The 16,991-nt window shown below is 37.6% G+C and overlaps 2 protein-coding genes across 12 annotated transcripts in view; one reads left to right on the top strand and one right to left on the bottom strand.

The window, feature by feature from the left end:
• The window catches only part of LOC132214241 (histone lysine acetyltransferase CREBBP-like), a 390,706-nt gene that overhangs the window by 190,904 nt on the left and 182,811 nt on the right, over window positions 1-16,991 (bottom strand). The window lies entirely within an intron of this gene.
• Window positions 1-16,991, top strand: part of CHUK (component of inhibitor of nuclear factor kappa B kinase complex) — a 33,459-nt gene that overhangs the window by 11,915 nt on the left and 4,553 nt on the right. For 4 of the 11 annotated variants that reach the window (XM_059661046.1, XM_059661045.1, XM_059661043.1 and 1 more), the window contains exons 6-18: window positions 253-342; window positions 483-607; window positions 792-899; window positions 2,174-2,309; window positions 4,401-4,595; window positions 5,534-5,636; window positions 9,175-9,298; window positions 10,275-10,426; window positions 12,636-12,697; window positions 13,679-13,788; window positions 14,426-14,475; window positions 16,211-16,307; window positions 16,600-16,747. In XM_059661046.1, the coding sequence (XP_059517029.1) occupies window positions 253-342; window positions 483-607; window positions 792-899; window positions 2,174-2,309; window positions 4,401-4,595; window positions 5,534-5,636; window positions 9,175-9,298; window positions 10,275-10,426; window positions 12,636-12,697; window positions 13,679-13,788; window positions 14,426-14,475; window positions 16,211-16,307; window positions 16,600-16,747 (1,500 nt within the window). The remainder of the gene's footprint in view (window positions 1-252; window positions 343-482; window positions 608-791; window positions 900-2,173; window positions 2,310-4,400; window positions 4,596-5,533; window positions 5,637-9,174; window positions 9,299-10,274; window positions 10,427-12,635; window positions 12,698-13,678; window positions 13,789-14,425; window positions 14,476-16,210; window positions 16,308-16,599; window positions 16,748-16,991) is intronic. The other 7 variants (XR_009448237.1, XR_009448235.1, XR_009448236.1 and 4 more) reach the window with 2 other exon arrangements.

The following is a 16,991-nucleotide window of genomic DNA, read 5'->3' as shown; positions in this document are numbered from 1 at the left end:
CTGTTTCTTTGAATCCTAATAACAGTTTTGTGAAGTAGGGATTGTTAGTAATATTATATAGGGAATCAAGAGACCTTTAGGTAACTTGATCAAGATCATAAGGCTAGCTAAGTGGTGGAGCTCAGGCCTGAATCACATTTGTGTTATTCCAGAGCTCAAGCTCTTCACCATCACCCTCTCCAGAACCTTATCAGGACATTGTTGCCTTTCCATTTCAAATTTCTCAACCATTTAATGCTTATTATTTTGTAGATTATACATAAAATAATTGATCTGGGATATGCCAAAGATGTTGATCAAGGAAGTCTGTGTACATCTTTTGTGGGAACATTGCAGTATTTGGTAAGACATGTATTGTTTCTTTGACTTTAAGTATCCCAAATTATCTTATTTATGAAGGTCATAAATATACATAGTAGTTCAAAAATAAAGTTCCTTTTCTCTTACAATATGACATTTAAAGCATTTCTTTTCTTTTTAAGGCCCCAGAGCTCTTTGAGAATAAACCTTATACAGCTACTGTTGATTATTGGAGCTTTGGGACCATGGTATTTGAGTGTATTGCTGGATATAGGCCTTTTTTACATCATCTGCAGCCATTTACCTGGTAAGAAATGGAAGAGTACTTCAGTGTGCTTAATGTGAATGAAAATTTTCAGTAACTTGCTTTTTTTCTCCTCTCTTTAAGTGGTATAATTTCCTTTTAAACGCATAATCGAATAAAATAGCAAAAAGCTTAGAGATTTTTTGTGAGTCAGGTTGTCTACTGAGGTAGCTTTTGTTTTTTATAGGCATGAGAAAATTAAGAAGAAGGATCCAAAGTGTATATTTGCATGTGAAGAGATGACAGGAGAAGTTCGGTTTAGTAGTCATTTACCTCAACCAAATAGCCTTTGTAGGTAAGTATATTTCAGTTCACCTCAGTTTCTTCAGGGTTGTAAAAGGGCAGTAAATTGTCTGTTTCAAGTATTATCATCCAGTAGAACTTTCTGCTATGATGGAAATGTTTTATATTTGCTGACCACATTAGGTTCTTGAGCACTGAAAGGAGAGTGATATGATTGAAGAACTAAATTTTAAATTTTATTTAATTTTAATTAACTTCAGTGTAAATGCAAATAGCCACTTGTGACTAGTGGCTCCCGTGTTGGACAGCACAAGTCTAGTGGAAACAATAACTGCTGCCATTCAATTGATTGGCTTAGTTGCTAAGAAGACTCTTGGGATACTGAAGTAAATGTGTCCCTTGGAGAAAAGAACTGGACTTGCCTCTGGAGTTGCCAGCAGCTACCTTACATATGTGGGTTTTGGTTTGTTGTTTTTTTCTTAGAGAGAGAAGGGGAGAGAAAACAACATAGATGTGAGAGAGAAACATTCGGTTGCCTCCCATATGCACCGTGACTGGGGATTGAACCTGCAACTTGGATATGTGCCCTGACCAGGAATCGAACCTGGACAGGACAACATTCCAACCAATTGAGCTGCAATGGCCAGGCTGGGTTGTTTTTTTATGGAAAAAGTTTGTCCCCTATCATTTCATGAATTATTTATTTTTATTATTTTTACCCAAGGATATTTTTTCCATTGATTTTCAGAGTGGAAGGGAGGGGGAGAGGGGAGATAGGAGGGAGGGAGGTGAGGGGGGGAAGGGAGAAAGGAGAGAGAGAAACACTGATGTGAGAGAGACACACCAATTGGTTGCCTTCTGCAAATGTCCCGAATGGAGCCAGGAAGGACCTGCAACCCAGGTATGTGCCCTTGACTGGGAATCGAACCCGTGACCCTCTGGTGCATAGGCCGGCGCTCTCACCATTGAGCCATGCTAGCCAGGGCTATTTTTATTTATTTATTTTTTAGCCTTAACCAAGGAATGAGAGAGAGATAGAAACATTGATCAGTTGCATTCTGCACACATCCCAACTAGGGATTGAACCCACAACCCAGGCATGTGCCCTGACCGGGAATTGAATTGTTAACCTTTTGGTGCCCAGGATGATGTTCAACCAACTAACCCACTCTGGCTGGGCCATTTCATGAATTATTTGAAAGTAAGATACGAAATGGTACAGACAAGTAATGAGAAAGGAAATGGACAACCTATAAAATTAACTTTTTTACAGTGCTAAAGGAATATTGGAACAAGGATTTTCACCCTTTTTTGTATGTTTTGTAGTTTGATAGTAGAACCTATGGAAAATTGGCTACAGTTGATGCTGAGTTGGGATCCTCAGCAGAGAGGAGGACCTATTGATCTTACTTTGAAGCAGCCAAGATGTTTTATATTAATGGATCACATTCTGAATTTGAAGGTTAGTTTCTTATGAATGGGGTCTATTTCAGAAGACTTGCATTAAATTTAACAAGTTTATTTGGAAAATTAGTATTAAGTATATTTTAATAGTCTTTTCCTGATGCTTATTTGAAAAAGAAAATTATTTTTTTAGAGTAGATGTGTTTTTATTTTTTTAGGAAGCCTTCTCAGTTTTACTTTTAAGTGGTCTTTGTTTTGAAGCATCTTTTGGATTTTCCCCTTCCTCAGATTGGGGCCTCATTCATTTAGGTCTGGACTTGGTTTGGTGAGAAAGGTTTCTACCTGCCTTACATGCCTCTATAGTTCTACCCATTTTATAATCCATGCAGCATGAACTGCCCATCTCATCTTTTAAAAATACATTTTTATTTCCCTGTCCAAGAAACCAACATAGTTCTTCCTTGCCTACCAAGTCAACTTTAAAGATTCCCTTCTCTTTTCTACCTTTTTTAAACATAAAGGGTTATTATATATTAAAGGAAAGTTAATGCTTTACCTCTGTAATAAGCATTTCCAGCAGATATAATTTTAATCTACAGGGGTGGGCAAAAATAAGTTTACAATTGTGAGTACGTGAAACAGAGTTTATTCTTGTAATATCATTTCCTTATTAATTATTATACTTCTAATTATTCTTATTCTTATTAACCCCTTTTCCCACCCCCGTACACTGTCAATATAAAGCATTGGAGAAACGAAGCTATTACTTTGTATAGCTTATCTAAGGACAGTGGGAGGAAGAGGATTTAAAATCATGTTAAAAATACTGACCTCTAACTCTGTGGCCTCTAACTCTTGGTTATCCACCTAACTCAGTTTCACACTTAGTTGGCCTGTATTAGGCTACCCCTACCTTCAGTGGGTCTTTAGGTAAGAGTATTTTCTTTTTCTTTTTTTTTTATTGCTTAAAGTATTACAAAGAGTATTACATATGTTTCCTCCCCCCCTCCCCTCCCCTTGACAGTCCCCCGGCCTCCCCTACCCCCCAGTGTCTTGCGTCCATTGGCTATGCTCATATGCATGCACACAAATCCTTCGGTCAATATCTTATCCCCCTCCCACCCCCCAACCCTCCCCGGCCTTCCTGCTGTAGTTTGACAGTCTGTTCGATGCTGCTCTGCCTCTGTATCCATTTTTGTTCATCAGTTTATAATGGTCTTTATTATCCATAAATGAGTGAGATCATGTGGTATTTTTCTTTCATTGACTGGCTTATTTCACTTAGCATTATCCTTTCAAGAGTATTTTCTTAATCTAACTTTGGGCCCTTAAGATATATCACTGCTATGGGATTTGGTTTCCTTATCCTATATAATAAAAACCTAATATGCTAAATGTCTGACCGTTCATTCGACCAGTCGCTATGACACGCACTGACCACCAGGAGGCAGATGGTCTGACTGGTAGGTTAGCTTGCTGCTGGGGTCCAGCCAATTGGAACTGGGCGAGACGGGCCGCACACACCCTGGACAAATCCGTGCACTGGGCCTCTAGTCTGAAAAATAAGACTAATAATACTTCTTGTTTAAAGAGAGGCCTATCTCTTCTATCATAATTATTTCTTGAGACAATGTAAGGTAGTCAGTTATCAGCTGTGTGATCCCTCAGAGTTCTGTTTTTTTTCCTGCCAGAATGGAGATTAGAAGATCTAATTCATGGTGTTATGTTAAGTATAACTTAGCTAATTAATGGGATGTTATATTAGCATAAAGCACTTAACTCTGTGGTTGGCATCTATTAGGTACTTCATAAATGGGAATGTTTCCTTCCAGGTCTGTGAAATGTTTCTAAGAATAAGTAAGTGTTGCCTTTTTAAATTGGGGGTTTTGTACATTCCTAGGACTTTGTGCATCCCTAGAATTTGAAATTTTATTCCTTGGAACTAACATTTGTTATAGTAGAAAAGCAAATTCTTGAGTTTTCACATGTCATTTTATAATTATAGAAGGAGATTACACTTTGGAAAATGATTAAACCTTGCATAGAACAAAGATAATGCCTTTTGCTCATATTCCCTTTATTATCTTGCCCTGAATTTTTTATGTAGCAGGTGGTTAATAATCATTTTTCTTTCTTCTTATATATACAGATAGTACACATCCTAAATATGACTTCTGCAAAGATAATTTCTTTTCTTTTACCACCTGATGAAAGTCTTCATTCACTGCAGTCTCGTATTGAGCGTGAAACTGGAATAAATACTGCTTCTCAAGAGCTTCTTTCAGAGACGGGAATTTCTCTTGATCCGCGGAAACCAGCCTCTCAATGTGTTCTAGATGGAGTAGTAAGTAAATTTTAATATATCTAAAATTCTAATATAAGAAATCTGTTTGCATAGAGAGATTGCATGCCCTGCATTTTTGGATGTGTATTTGAAATCCTCTGGGGAATTATGCACATCTCATAATTCTTTTACTTTTATCCCATTCATTTCTCCTAATGCTTTGCAAGATGAGCAAGATAGAAGTGAAACATTTGGTATTTTGAACGTGCTATGACTTTTTCTTTGGAGCTAACTCTCTCCTCCTTCTTTTTTCTCCTTTTTGTAATTGAAACCTAGAATCCTAAAATTAGAACAGCAGTCTTATAGGTCCTGCCAGAGGATAGGTAGATGATAAAATATGATTGTGGTCATGACTCTTTTTTCATTTTATTTGACTTTATTGAGGCATATTTAAATATTAAATAGCTTATCCATTTCAAGTGTATAATTTAGGGTTTTTTTGGTTTTTGTCTTAGCAAATTTACTTAATTGTGTAGCCATCACCATGAATCAGCCTTAAAACATTTCCATCTCAGTAAGATTCTTCATGTCCATTAACTGTTAATCTCCATTCTGCCCACCCAAGGCAATCACTAATTTACTTTATATATCTATAGATTTGCCTTTTCTGAACATTTCACATAAAGGGACCATACAACCTATAGTCTCTTGTGTCAGACTTTTTAAGGTTCATTCTTGTCATAGTATGAATCTGTACTTCATTCCTTTCTATTACTAAATAATGTTCCAATTATATGGGTATATGTTGTTATAACTTTTTTTGCTTTTGTCCTTTTGGGTCTGGTGATTGTTTTCACACTAACCCATACTAAAGTTATTTATTTTTCCTAAACAAAGTATGCTAATGAACATTGACCTTGTTCATTTGCATTTCACTGGTACTTGGAGAACCTATGATTATCAAGTGTATTTTAAAAAATTGTTTCTTTGTTTTTCAGAGAGGCTGTGATAGCTATATGGTTTATTTGTTTGATAAAAGTAAAACTGTATATGACGGACCATTTGCTTCCAGAAGTTTATCTGACTCTGTAAATTATATTGGTAAGTCTAGTCCATTTACTGACTGAGATTTAAACCTGAAATGATACCATTTGATTGAACATGATTAGTAGAAATGGTTTTAGGTGTTTTTGTTTTGTATCTCATACTTTAGCTTACTATTTATGGTGAAAAATTTCTATAGTTTGGAATGTGAAAAGGTAGGTTTTAAATCACCACCAGATCCCTCATTTGGGAAAAGACTTACTTTCCTTAGGATAACCCTCTCACGGATGAATGAATCTCCATTATTCTTTAAGCCTACTTTTAGTTTATTTTTCATTTAAGCATGCTCAAATATTTCATTTTATTCTATAAATACTGCTTAATGTTCAATTGTTTTCATTTATTCTGTGAGAATTATTCTTTACTTTTGAAGAAGGTAGCTGTCAATTTCTATCTACCCCAAACTAAAATCAAGCACAAAATTGTAAAATCAAGAAAATTGTGCATAATGCCTAAAATTATTTAATCTTTCTTTTGTTACCTTTTAATTAGTTTTTAAAGGACAAATTTACAGAAAAAAATGATCAGGTAGTAGTACAGAGTTCTCATGTTATCCCTCTCCTCATTTGTAACATCTTACATTAGTGTTACAATAAATGAGCCAATATTTATTATTAACTAAAGTCCATATTTTATTCAGATTTCCTTAGTTTTTATCTGGTGTCCTTTATCTGTTCTAGGATCTCATCCAGGATACCACATTGCATTTAGTTGTCATTCTCCTTAGGCTTTTCTTGGCTGTGACAGTTTCTCAAACTTTCCTTGTTTTTTATGACTTTGACTGTTTTGAGGAGTACTGGTCAAGTATTTTGTAGGATGCCCCTCTGTTGCAATTTGTCTAATTTTCCCCCCTTCATGATTAGACTAAGATTATGGGTTTTTGAGAGAAAGATCACAGAAGTACCGTTCTTATCTATAATAATAAAAGTGTAATATGCTAAGTAGACTGGACGTCCTCCCGGACGACCTTCCAGACAAAGCTGGGCTGTGATGGAAGCCCAGGTCCCGGTGCCTGTTGGTGGCCAGAGGGAAGCCCGGGTCCCAGGTGCCGGAGGGAAGCCAGTGCCCACAGCCGCGGAAAGGAAGTCCTACTCTTGCATGAATTTCGTGCATCGGGCCTCTAGTCACATTATATAAAGGGTACAAACCATCAACATTATGTATGCTGTTGTTGTGATCCTTGATCAGTTGGCTAAAGTGGTGTTCGTCAGGTTTTCCCACTGTGTAGTTTAGTCTCCCCCAATCCTCCTTCCAATGCTGTACTCTTTGGAAGGAAGTCACTATATGGAACCCACATTTAAGGAGTGGGAAGTTATACTCCCCTTCCTTTAAGGTAGGACACCTACATAATTTATTTGAAATTTTTCTGGATACAAGATTTGTCTCTTCCATTTATTAATTTATTCAATTATATCAATCCTAGGGGGCCAGTGCATGAATTCGTGCACCTTGAAAGGAACTGTGGCTCTGAGGCTGCGGTAGGCACAGGGGCGGGTCTCAGCCCATCCTCCGTGCCCCCGCCCAGCCCCTCCTGCCACGCCCCCAGTTCCCTGTCTGCCAGCAGCCTCGCTCCCACCATCACTGCTCCCACATGCTGATGGCGCCAGCCCTGCTTCCACCCACTGATGGCGTGGAGTGATTGGGGCCAGTGCCAAGAGCAAGTGCGAGCGGGGCCAGCGCCATCAGTGCGTGAGAGCAGCAGCTCTGGCACCATCACTGGTGCAAGTGGGGTTGGCGCCAACAGCAGGTGCAAGCGCTGGGCAGGACTGCGGCACAGGGGAGCAAGGAATTTTCAGTAACCACCAGAGGCTCGCCCCGATGACAGCGACCAGCACCCCCACCTGGTCTGGTGCCCCCACTCATCTGCTCCTCCACTATCCTGCCACGGCCAACGCCTGCCATGTTCCTGCATGCCTCCTGGTGGTCAGCGCACATCATAGCGACTGGTTGTTCGGTTGTTCCGCTATTTGGTCTAGTTGCATGTTAGCCTGTTATTATATAGACAGGTAGATTCATAGATATTTATTTTTTACTTTGAATTTTAATCTCATACTAGTTTATTTATTTTATTAAAATCGCTGCAGCTTTAGCCATTAGAAGTTTTTTTACTTTTTAAAAATATGTTTTTATTGATTTCAGAGAGGAATGGAGAGGGAGGGAGAGATAGAAACATAAATGATGAGAGATAATCATTGATCAGCTGACTCCTACATGCCCCACACTGGGGATCGAGCCTGCAACATGGGCATATACCCTGACCAGGAATGGAACCATGACCTTCTGGTTCATAGGTCAACACTCATACCACTGAGCTATGCTGGCCGGGTGAGAAGCTCTTTTAATTGGCTTCCTTGCCTCTTTTACTTGCCTTATCCATGAGAATTTTCTTTCTTTTAGTACTTCCTTACTTCCTGGCACTACACAATCTATTCCAGGCTCAACTTGTATATTTCCTGCCCCAGTGCTAGAATCAGCCATTTTTCCAAGATACCTTGGTACCTTTTTTGGAGAACAGTATTAGAAAACAATTGGGACACTAGGTGCGCTTCTTGCTACTGGGTATGATTTCTTAAGTCCTTTCAGACTTTATTGAGAGAGAGAGAGAGAGAGGGTGGGTGGGGGGGGGGGGAGATTGAAATTGTTTATTTTGGCCAGGCTTCCCTTCAAGACTCTTTTTAAAAAAGTGTTTTGTTTACTGTAGGAAACCTCAGCAATAAGTGTGATCATATAAGAAGAAAGATTAATCAAGGCTATTAATAATTATTAGGGAGGCAAAGATTTTTTTAGATATGGAACTTTATATTTTTGAAGTCTGCTTCAGATAATCTGTTTTTTCATTATGAACCCTAGTGTAGCAACCTTTCTCTGAAAGTTTTCATTCGAAAAGAATAACAATATAATTGCCACTTTAGAGTATAGGATAACTCTTTCACATCTACATAATTTCAAAACATTAAAATGGCATTTCATTGAACTTAACAAACATCCACACTTGCCATGATTTTAGAAAGTAGTATTCCCTTTACCAAAGAAAGAGCAAGAGAATTATAAATAGATAAGAAAGCATATCTTATTAAGCTGCTATTTACTCTGTATGTTTTCCTGAAGCTGAGTTGGCAGTTCAGGAGCTAACAATTCATTATTCAGAGGCAGAAAAGACCATAGAAGATTGTGGAAGAGATGGGACTTGATTTAAAAATTGAAAGAATACAGAATTTATATTAGCAAAAGAAAAAAACAGTATTCCAGGTTGAAGGAAAGCAAGAAAAAGAAACAGATTATAGGAATAATCTCAAGCTTTGGGATTATGTAGTGATTATGTCTTATCTTTATTTTCCCTTGTATCGGGAGCAGGGTTTGTGTATTACAGGTGCTCAGTAAATGTATGTTGAACTGAATGAAACAGTGACAAGTGGTTCTTTCTAGCATCCATGGGAATGATATTTGTAAGGATTGGAAATCAAAGAATGATTAATGAACTCTAAAATCTTAAAAAGTAACTCTTAAAAAGTCTCTTTTTCTCTCTTACCTATAGTACGGGACAGCAAAATACAGCTTCCAATTATACAGCTGCGTAAAGTATGGGCTGAAGCAGTGCACTATGTGTCTGGGCTAAAAGAGGACTACAGCAGGCTCTTTCAGGGACAAAGAGCAGCAATGTAAGTGGATTCTGTTGTTTACAGTGACAACGTCATGCACATTAACGTTCAAGAATTAATCTTGCCAGTTTTCACAAATAATTTTTTCATGCAATACTAAAATATTGGACCAATTTGAAATGTAATTTTCTGATCAGACTTATAGACTTCATACTAATGGTATGAAACCATTCAGTTGCAATGGCTTGAGAGTAGTTTTTGAGCAGAACATCTTAGTATAAAAGAAACTGTGTTGCCACAAACAGAAAGTCTTTAGAGACTAGATTCTATAGATCAGCTATTTCTCATAGATTGATAATAGAAACTTAGGCATTGGGCTTATGGCAATATAGTTTTGTTTGTTTGTTTGTTTGTTTTTTTACATATATTTTTTTTATTATTAGTTAAGGTATTACAAATGTGTCCTCATCCCCCCCATTAACCCCCAACCTCCCCCCCACACACAAACTCATGCTCCCATCCCTCTGTTGTCCATGTCCATTGGTTTGGCTTATATACATGTATACAAGTCCTTCGGTTGATCTCTTCCCCTTACCCCCGCCCTCCCCTACTTTCCTTCTGGGGATTGATAGCCTGATCGCTGTTTCTCAGTCTTTGGGTCTGTCCCTTTTCATCAGTCTATGTTGTTCTCTATAATCCACAAATGAGTGAGATCATGTGGTATTTATCTTTCTCTGACTGGCTTATTTCACTTAGCATAATGCTCTCCAGTTCCATCCATGCTGTTGCAAAAGGCAAGAGTTCCTTTTTTTTACCGCAGCATAGTATTCCATTGTGTATATGTACCACAGTTTTCTAATCCACTCATCTGCTGATGGGCACTTAGGCTGTTTCCAAATCTTAGCTATGGTGAATTGTGCTGCTATGAACATAGGGGTGCATATATCCTTTCTGATTGGCAATATAGTTTTTAAATTTTTGTTCAATATTCATGAAATGTTAATTTTTAAATTTTTTTTTTTTGGCTATGGTTTAGGTTAAGTCTTCTTAGATATAATACTAACTTGACAAAAATGAAGAACGCTTTGATCTCAGCATCTCAGCAACTGAAAGCTAAACTGGAGTTTTTTCACAAAAGCATTCAGCTTGACTTGGAAAGATATAGTGAGCAGATGACTTATGGCATATGTAAGTTTTGGGGTAAAGTATTTGAAATAAGGGTCTAGTCTTTTGCAGCCCTCTGCTATTTTGCCTCCTTGCCTTGTATCAATTGTTTCTCTTGCGTTCAAGATTAGAATAAGAGACATGTTTGTTTTGAACATTAGCTTTTATTTTAACGTTTAGTTGAACAACTTAACAGGAATCTTCCCCTCCCCGAATTGGACCAAAGTTAAGTTGTTTAGCTCCTGAAAAATACAAAAGTGATTTAAGAATTTATGATTTTCAAGCTCCATATAAAAAACTAGAGGCCCAGTGCACGGATTCGTGCACTGGTGTGGTCCCTCGGCCTGGCCTGCGGGGAACAAGCCAAAACCGGCTCTCCAACATCCCCTAAGGGGCCCTGGATTGCGAGAGGGCGATTGTTGGGTGATGCACCCTGGAATCGGGCTCCTTCCTCTCTGGTTCCAGGTATGTCACCCAAGACTGCAGCTGTCAAGTCACCACAGCTTGGCAGCTCCTGTGTTGAGCGTCTGCCCCCTGGTGGTCAGTGCACATCATAGCTACCAGTCAGACATTTGCTTAGGCTTTTATATAGATAGGTAGATACAAAATCCATATTGGAGTGACTTCTTAGCCAGGGAAATCCTAAACTACTTATCTTTCTGTAAATAACAACACAAATAATTCTGTGTTTTTTCCCAAACCACCTACTATGTAAGTCCCACTTTTTTATTTTTCAGTATTTGACTTCAAGCTTATCTCCCTTCAGATACACTAAGGAAATGTAAAGAGCAGAGTTAAAATCAAATAATAAATTGAAGAGGTCACCACCAGCATTTCTGTTTGTTTTTTCCATTGAAACAAATCCTTTTTTTATCTGGTTTGTATACTTGTCTTGAATAAGGTGTGTGTATCTTAGAATAAGTGATCAGCAGTGTCCAGGTGGGTGAATAAATTTACCCACTAGAGCTGGTTATGATTGATGTTTTATTTCTAGTTATGTATTATAGGTATTCTGGTTAATGGCAAAACATTATTTCATCAAATTATTTTGACTTATCTTGTCAGTTGTATATCTGATACAGCGGTTAAAAGAAAGTAAAGTAGAAAGAATCCATATCAGCTATATTTAAGATTAAATACATAGGTATCACTCAAAAAAAAAAAAAGAGTGAGGTAGACATACATGTGCTGATATTAAAAGATCACTTGGATCTTTAATGGCAGTGATGTTTTAATTTGGGGAATAAAAGCAAAGTAAGGCAGGCATGTATAGATAGTCTCACTTGTGAAGGAAAGGGTATGTGTCTGTATAACATTAAATTAAGATCCCATAGGATGGAGTGTGGAGAGGAGGAAGATTTTCTTTTTTATATCCTTTTATAATGTTTGATTTTTAAAAAGTCATTTTCATGTATCATTTAAATAATTTTATTTCTTCTTTTGAAAGATAAAACCATCTGTATTAGTGTCCTAGGGATGCCATAACAAATTACTATGAATTGGGTGGCATAAAATAACAGAAATTGCCTAGCTGGGTATGGCTCAACTGTTGAGCATCGACCCAGGAACCAGGAGGTCACCTGTTTGATTCACAGTCAGGGCATATGCCTGGTGGGTGTGCAAGAGGCAGCCAACCAATGATTCGCTCTCATCACTGATATTTCTATCTCTTTCTCCCTCTCCCTTCCTCTCTAAAATCAATAAAAATATATATTTTTTAAAAACATAAAAAACCCCAGAAATTTAGCATCTGACAGTTCCAGAGGCTAAAAGTCTACTCTCAAGGTGTTGGCATGACCATGATCCCTCTGAAACTTGTGGAGAGGAATCCTTCCTTGCTTCTTCCTGGCTTCCGGGATGTTTATCAGCAGTCCTTGGCATTCCTCGGCTTGCAGCTGTAGCACTTTAGTCTCTGCCTCTGTCGTCAAATGGAACTCTCCCTTCGTATATCTGCATCTCTGTCTCTCTTCTCTTCTTTTAAGGACCCTAGTTATACTGGATTAACTGTCCACCTACTCCAGATTGACCTCACGTTAATTTAGCCAACTATCTGCAGTGACCCTATTTGTAAATAAGGGCACATTCTGATGTACTGAGTTAGGGTTTCAGCATAACTTTTGGGGGGACACAACCCATAACACCATTTTTGATGTTGACAGTCATGGAGGTAGGTAGGTCACTAATTAAAACTATGACTGTTTCTGAAATAACCAATTAAAACTTTTTTTTTTAGCCTCAGAAAAAATGTTAAAAGCATGGAAGGAAATGGAAGAAAAGGCTATCCATTATGCTGAGGTAAAATCACTGAGCTCGTTCTGTGTGTTTACTTATTTCTGAGGTCTCCCTTAGAAACTTTCTTTGGTTTTGATATGTAGAGTATCTTTCATGTCATTCCTGAATATCAACTATCTATAGTTGATATAGTGGAAAAAAATAAAGGTGTTTTGTGTATATAGTGGATAAAAATAAAGGTGTTGGACAAATGAGACTACTAGTAAACTAAAGCCTCCATGAGCTTCAGTTTCCATATTATATTATGGGGACTATACATACCTTTTCTAGTAAGGTTATGCAGATTGAATGGTAATAAGTAATAAGTGGCAGTTATCACTGTAAAACAACAGTGATATACGACTGGTTTAGATAGGATGGCTGCACATCCTGATTTACCTAGGTCAGTCCATTTGCACCTGTCTTGCCATACTTATCAATGGTACTTTCATTGTCAACGTTATGCAGGTTTGGACAATAAATTATATGGTCACATTAGGTATAGGTTATTCTCTAGGTGACAGATTCCTTCCTTACATTTGTCTATGGTCCCACTAAATTGTTGTTGTCCTTGGTGTGAAAACTTACCCTAAAAACACGGGTGGGACAGTTAGTATCCTGGGGTGGGAAATCCAGTGTCTTTATCATTCTTATTTCAAGGCAGTTGGGAAGAAGAGGCAATGAAAATCATAGAAGTGAGATGAAGTGGTTTTGATGGTCATTTTCTCTCTGTGTTGTTAGTGACACCTATTCTTTTACTTCTCAGGAGGAGAAAGTAAATGCTAGTAGTTTATTGTTGTTAGGAGAGAAAAGTGAGAAGCTAGGAATAAGTATGTTCTCTTGTGAAAGATTGTCAGAATCTGAAAGATAAAAGACTTACATAAAATCAGTATTTCCTATTAAATCATTTATTTCTCCTCTTCAGGAGTCATTCTTTGTCTGAGTTCTTCTCTGTATTGTGTGGTGGTGAGCCTGTCATTCCTTTTACGTTTCATCATACTGTAGGTAGGTGTCATTGGATACCTGGAGGACCAGATCATGTGCCTGCACACTGAAATCATGGAGCTACAGAAAAGCCCTTATGGGAGACGTCAGGGAGACTTGATGGAATCTCTGTAAGGACATACTCAAGTCGTTGGTATTGGTATTTATAATTTTTTGTAGCAGATCACTCCTTCTGTGTATTTCTGGCATATTTAGTCTATATGTGTTTATTTTCTATAGTTTTTCTTTCCCCAAATATCTTGGCATCATTTTTAAAAGGGAAGTTTTTTCTTCATCACTGGAAATTTTGGAAATAACTCTTAGGGTTGACCTCTGCTATTTTAATCAAAGAATCTTTTCAATGTGACTGTTAAGAATTTTTCAAGTATTCTAAGTTCCAAACTATTTCCCTACTTACCATAGGTATTGCCTATTAAGTGCCCTAAGTGAGGTAAACTTCCTAAATGTTTGGATTAGAAACTTCAGATATTTGTCTCTAATCACAAGCCATAATTTTTGCACATTTAAGTGTTTCTGGTGCAAGGATCAGATATGTGGTGGTAGACCACAGCAGATAAGAAGTGTATTACACTTTGCATTTTAAGATCTTGCTTATCACTCAGTGAAATTCTCTGTAAAGTATTCGTTGGCAATATATACTTTAAAATTGGATCATTATTCTCTTCAAATAATATTATTCATTTCAAGTTGTGGATTATTAGAGTCATTAAATTATCTTCACATAGAAACATATTTTCTCTTTTGTAGGGAACAGCGTGCCATTGATCTGTATAAGCAGTTAAAGCACAGACCTCCAGGTAAGACACTTTCATCATAGTACACAAAGGCATTTTAAGAAACCATCCCCAGCCTAACAAATCCTAGGGATTAGATTTTAAAACAGCTGCAGAATAAGTTCCAGTTTTGGTATTTCAATTGAGATATGTACATGTAACAGCTTTTAGTTTGTGAGAATTTAAGAGATTAGGAAGGCAAAGTTACAAGAAAATTGAGATTAAAAAAATTTTAAGGAAAACTTGAAAGGAAGGAATAAAAGAGGGAAAGGGGGATTCAAAGAGGAAGAGGAAACAAGAAAATGTGGGAAAGTTGGAAAAAAATAAGTGCTGCTTAACACATTTGGTACTGCTCAGGAGTTTTCGCGTGTTTTGCGCGCCATCTGTTAAGGACCGCTCACGAGTGTTCTCGTTTTTCACGCCCATGGAAAAAGGAGATCAACCGAAGGACTTGTATGCATGCATATAAGCATAACCAATGGACATAAGACACTGGGGGGTAGGGGAGGCCAGGGGATTGTCAAGGGCGGGGGAAAAAAAAGGACACATACGTAATACCCTTTGTAAGACTTTAAGCAATAAAACAATTAAAAAAAAAGGAGCAAATCTAGATTCTTATGTAAATTTTGTTTGGTCCCTCTTCATAGAGGAAAATGTTTTACGCAGTACCATACGTTAAAAAAGTACTAGGAACTTTGATTGTTTAATTGTTTTTGTAAATAAAAATGTTATAATTATTGAAAAACAACACCTAAAGTGCATTATGATGATTTAAATAATGTGCAGTTTGCCCAAAAACGTGCGGTCCCTGGCGTATGTCTTAGAGATTTCTATGCGGTACGCAATGTGTTAAGATTAGAGAGGATGGTAGGGAGTTGATGCTACAGGTTCAGGTGTGGAATGGTCAGAGAGAAGGCTCATGTGCTGGGCCAAAGCAATTTACCTTGAAAATGAGGCTTTCATCTAACCTGGTCACTGGTTGCTTGCTTCATTGGCAAAACAATTCTTTTTGAACATCTGTTGAATACAGAACATAGGCTACTGGAAAGAGCATAGGATTGGGAATTGGAAAGCTTGAATTCTAGATTGGACATTTTCCTGGCCAACTAACTTGGGCAAATTACCTAATCTCTCTCCATCTCCTTTCCCTTTTCTGCAATATGGGGTTGAAACCTAGCTTTACTAACTCAGTGCGTGTGTGTGTGGTATTGTATAATGCTTTAGAAACAAAAAGTATTATGTACCTTCAAGATAACCTTTAGTTAAAAATTGATTTGTTTTGAAGGGTATCTCTGGGTCCTTTCATTAGTGTATGAGATTTGGCTTAAGTCAGCTAGCTTTTTCTAAGTTTTTATGGGCAGTGAACAGATGAATAAACATGAAAATCCAAGCAATCTAGTTGAAGCAAGAGCCTCCTTCCTTCGAGGCAGTGAAAGTTATCCTGTTTCTAAATAAATGATGTTTATTACCCAAGAAAGATTGATCTCTTGGCTAAAAGGCTGCATGTGTCTGAGGCTTGGGTTAATATGGGTTAAAGGTGGCTGAGGATACAATGATAAATGTATGTATCTATGTATGCACAAACACATACTTGTAGATATATAATTATAGATGTATAATCTTAAAATCATCTCAGTTTTGAATTTAAGTGGAGATGTTATCAATTAAAACTAGTTTCAGATTTTTAGGCATTTTTGTTTGGAGGCTGACATGTTCATACAGAAGAGAGGTTATACCCACTGACTGAGGTCTTTTATAGATCATTCCTACAGTGACAGCACGGAGATGGTGAAGATCATTGTGCATACTGTGCAGAGTCAGGACCGGGTTCTGAAGGAGCTGTTTGGTCATCTGAGGTAGAAAAATAATTTTATTTCCTATTCAGAAGCCAGAGTATTTTTATCAGATTCCTTCCAAAGTATAATATTCCTTTTGATAAATACATTAGATTCAGGAAGAGTTCTGGCAGTGTCTTGGGTATCTTGACCACCCCTGTGTACATTTAGGTGTCCTGTCTTTGTGCATTGCTTTGGAGATCAGACATTAAATATGCCTCTGATTGTGGTTTATTTACTTACCTGGGTTTGGGAGTATGTTGTAGAGTCTTGGGGGATGTGTAAGGGTCTGACTTTGATTTCATCTCTCTAGCAAGTTGTTGGGCTGTAAACAGAAGATTATTGATCTACTGCCCAAGGTGGAAATGGCCCTCAGTAACATCAAAGAAGCTGACAATTCTGTCATGTTTATGCAGGGAAAGAGGCAGAAAGAAATATGGCATCTCCTTAAAATTGCCTGTGTAAGTAACTTTTAGTGAATTATTTAATGTGACATTGATATGCTCTTATTCCCTGCAAAAGGAATTTTTGTCAGCATGACCTGGGTCCTCTTGAATGTGTATATTGTGTTGGGTTGATGCTTGTGTTCTTTGCTTGGTGTCTGACAGCAGTTCAGATGAAGGACTTCATGATCACCCTTCATTATCTTTCCTTTCCAGTCTCATGTTTTTATACACCTCCAAGCCCTAGACCACTGTGGTATCC

The sequence above is a fragment of the Myotis daubentonii genome, chromosome 13, assembly GCF_963259705.1.
Source record: "Myotis daubentonii chromosome 13, mMyoDau2.1, whole genome shotgun sequence".
NCBI classification, from domain to species: domain Eukaryota; kingdom Metazoa; phylum Chordata; class Mammalia; order Chiroptera; family Vespertilionidae; genus Myotis; species Myotis daubentonii.
Note: the sequence above shows the minus strand (reverse complement) of the source record. Positions and strands in the feature narration are given on the sequence as shown.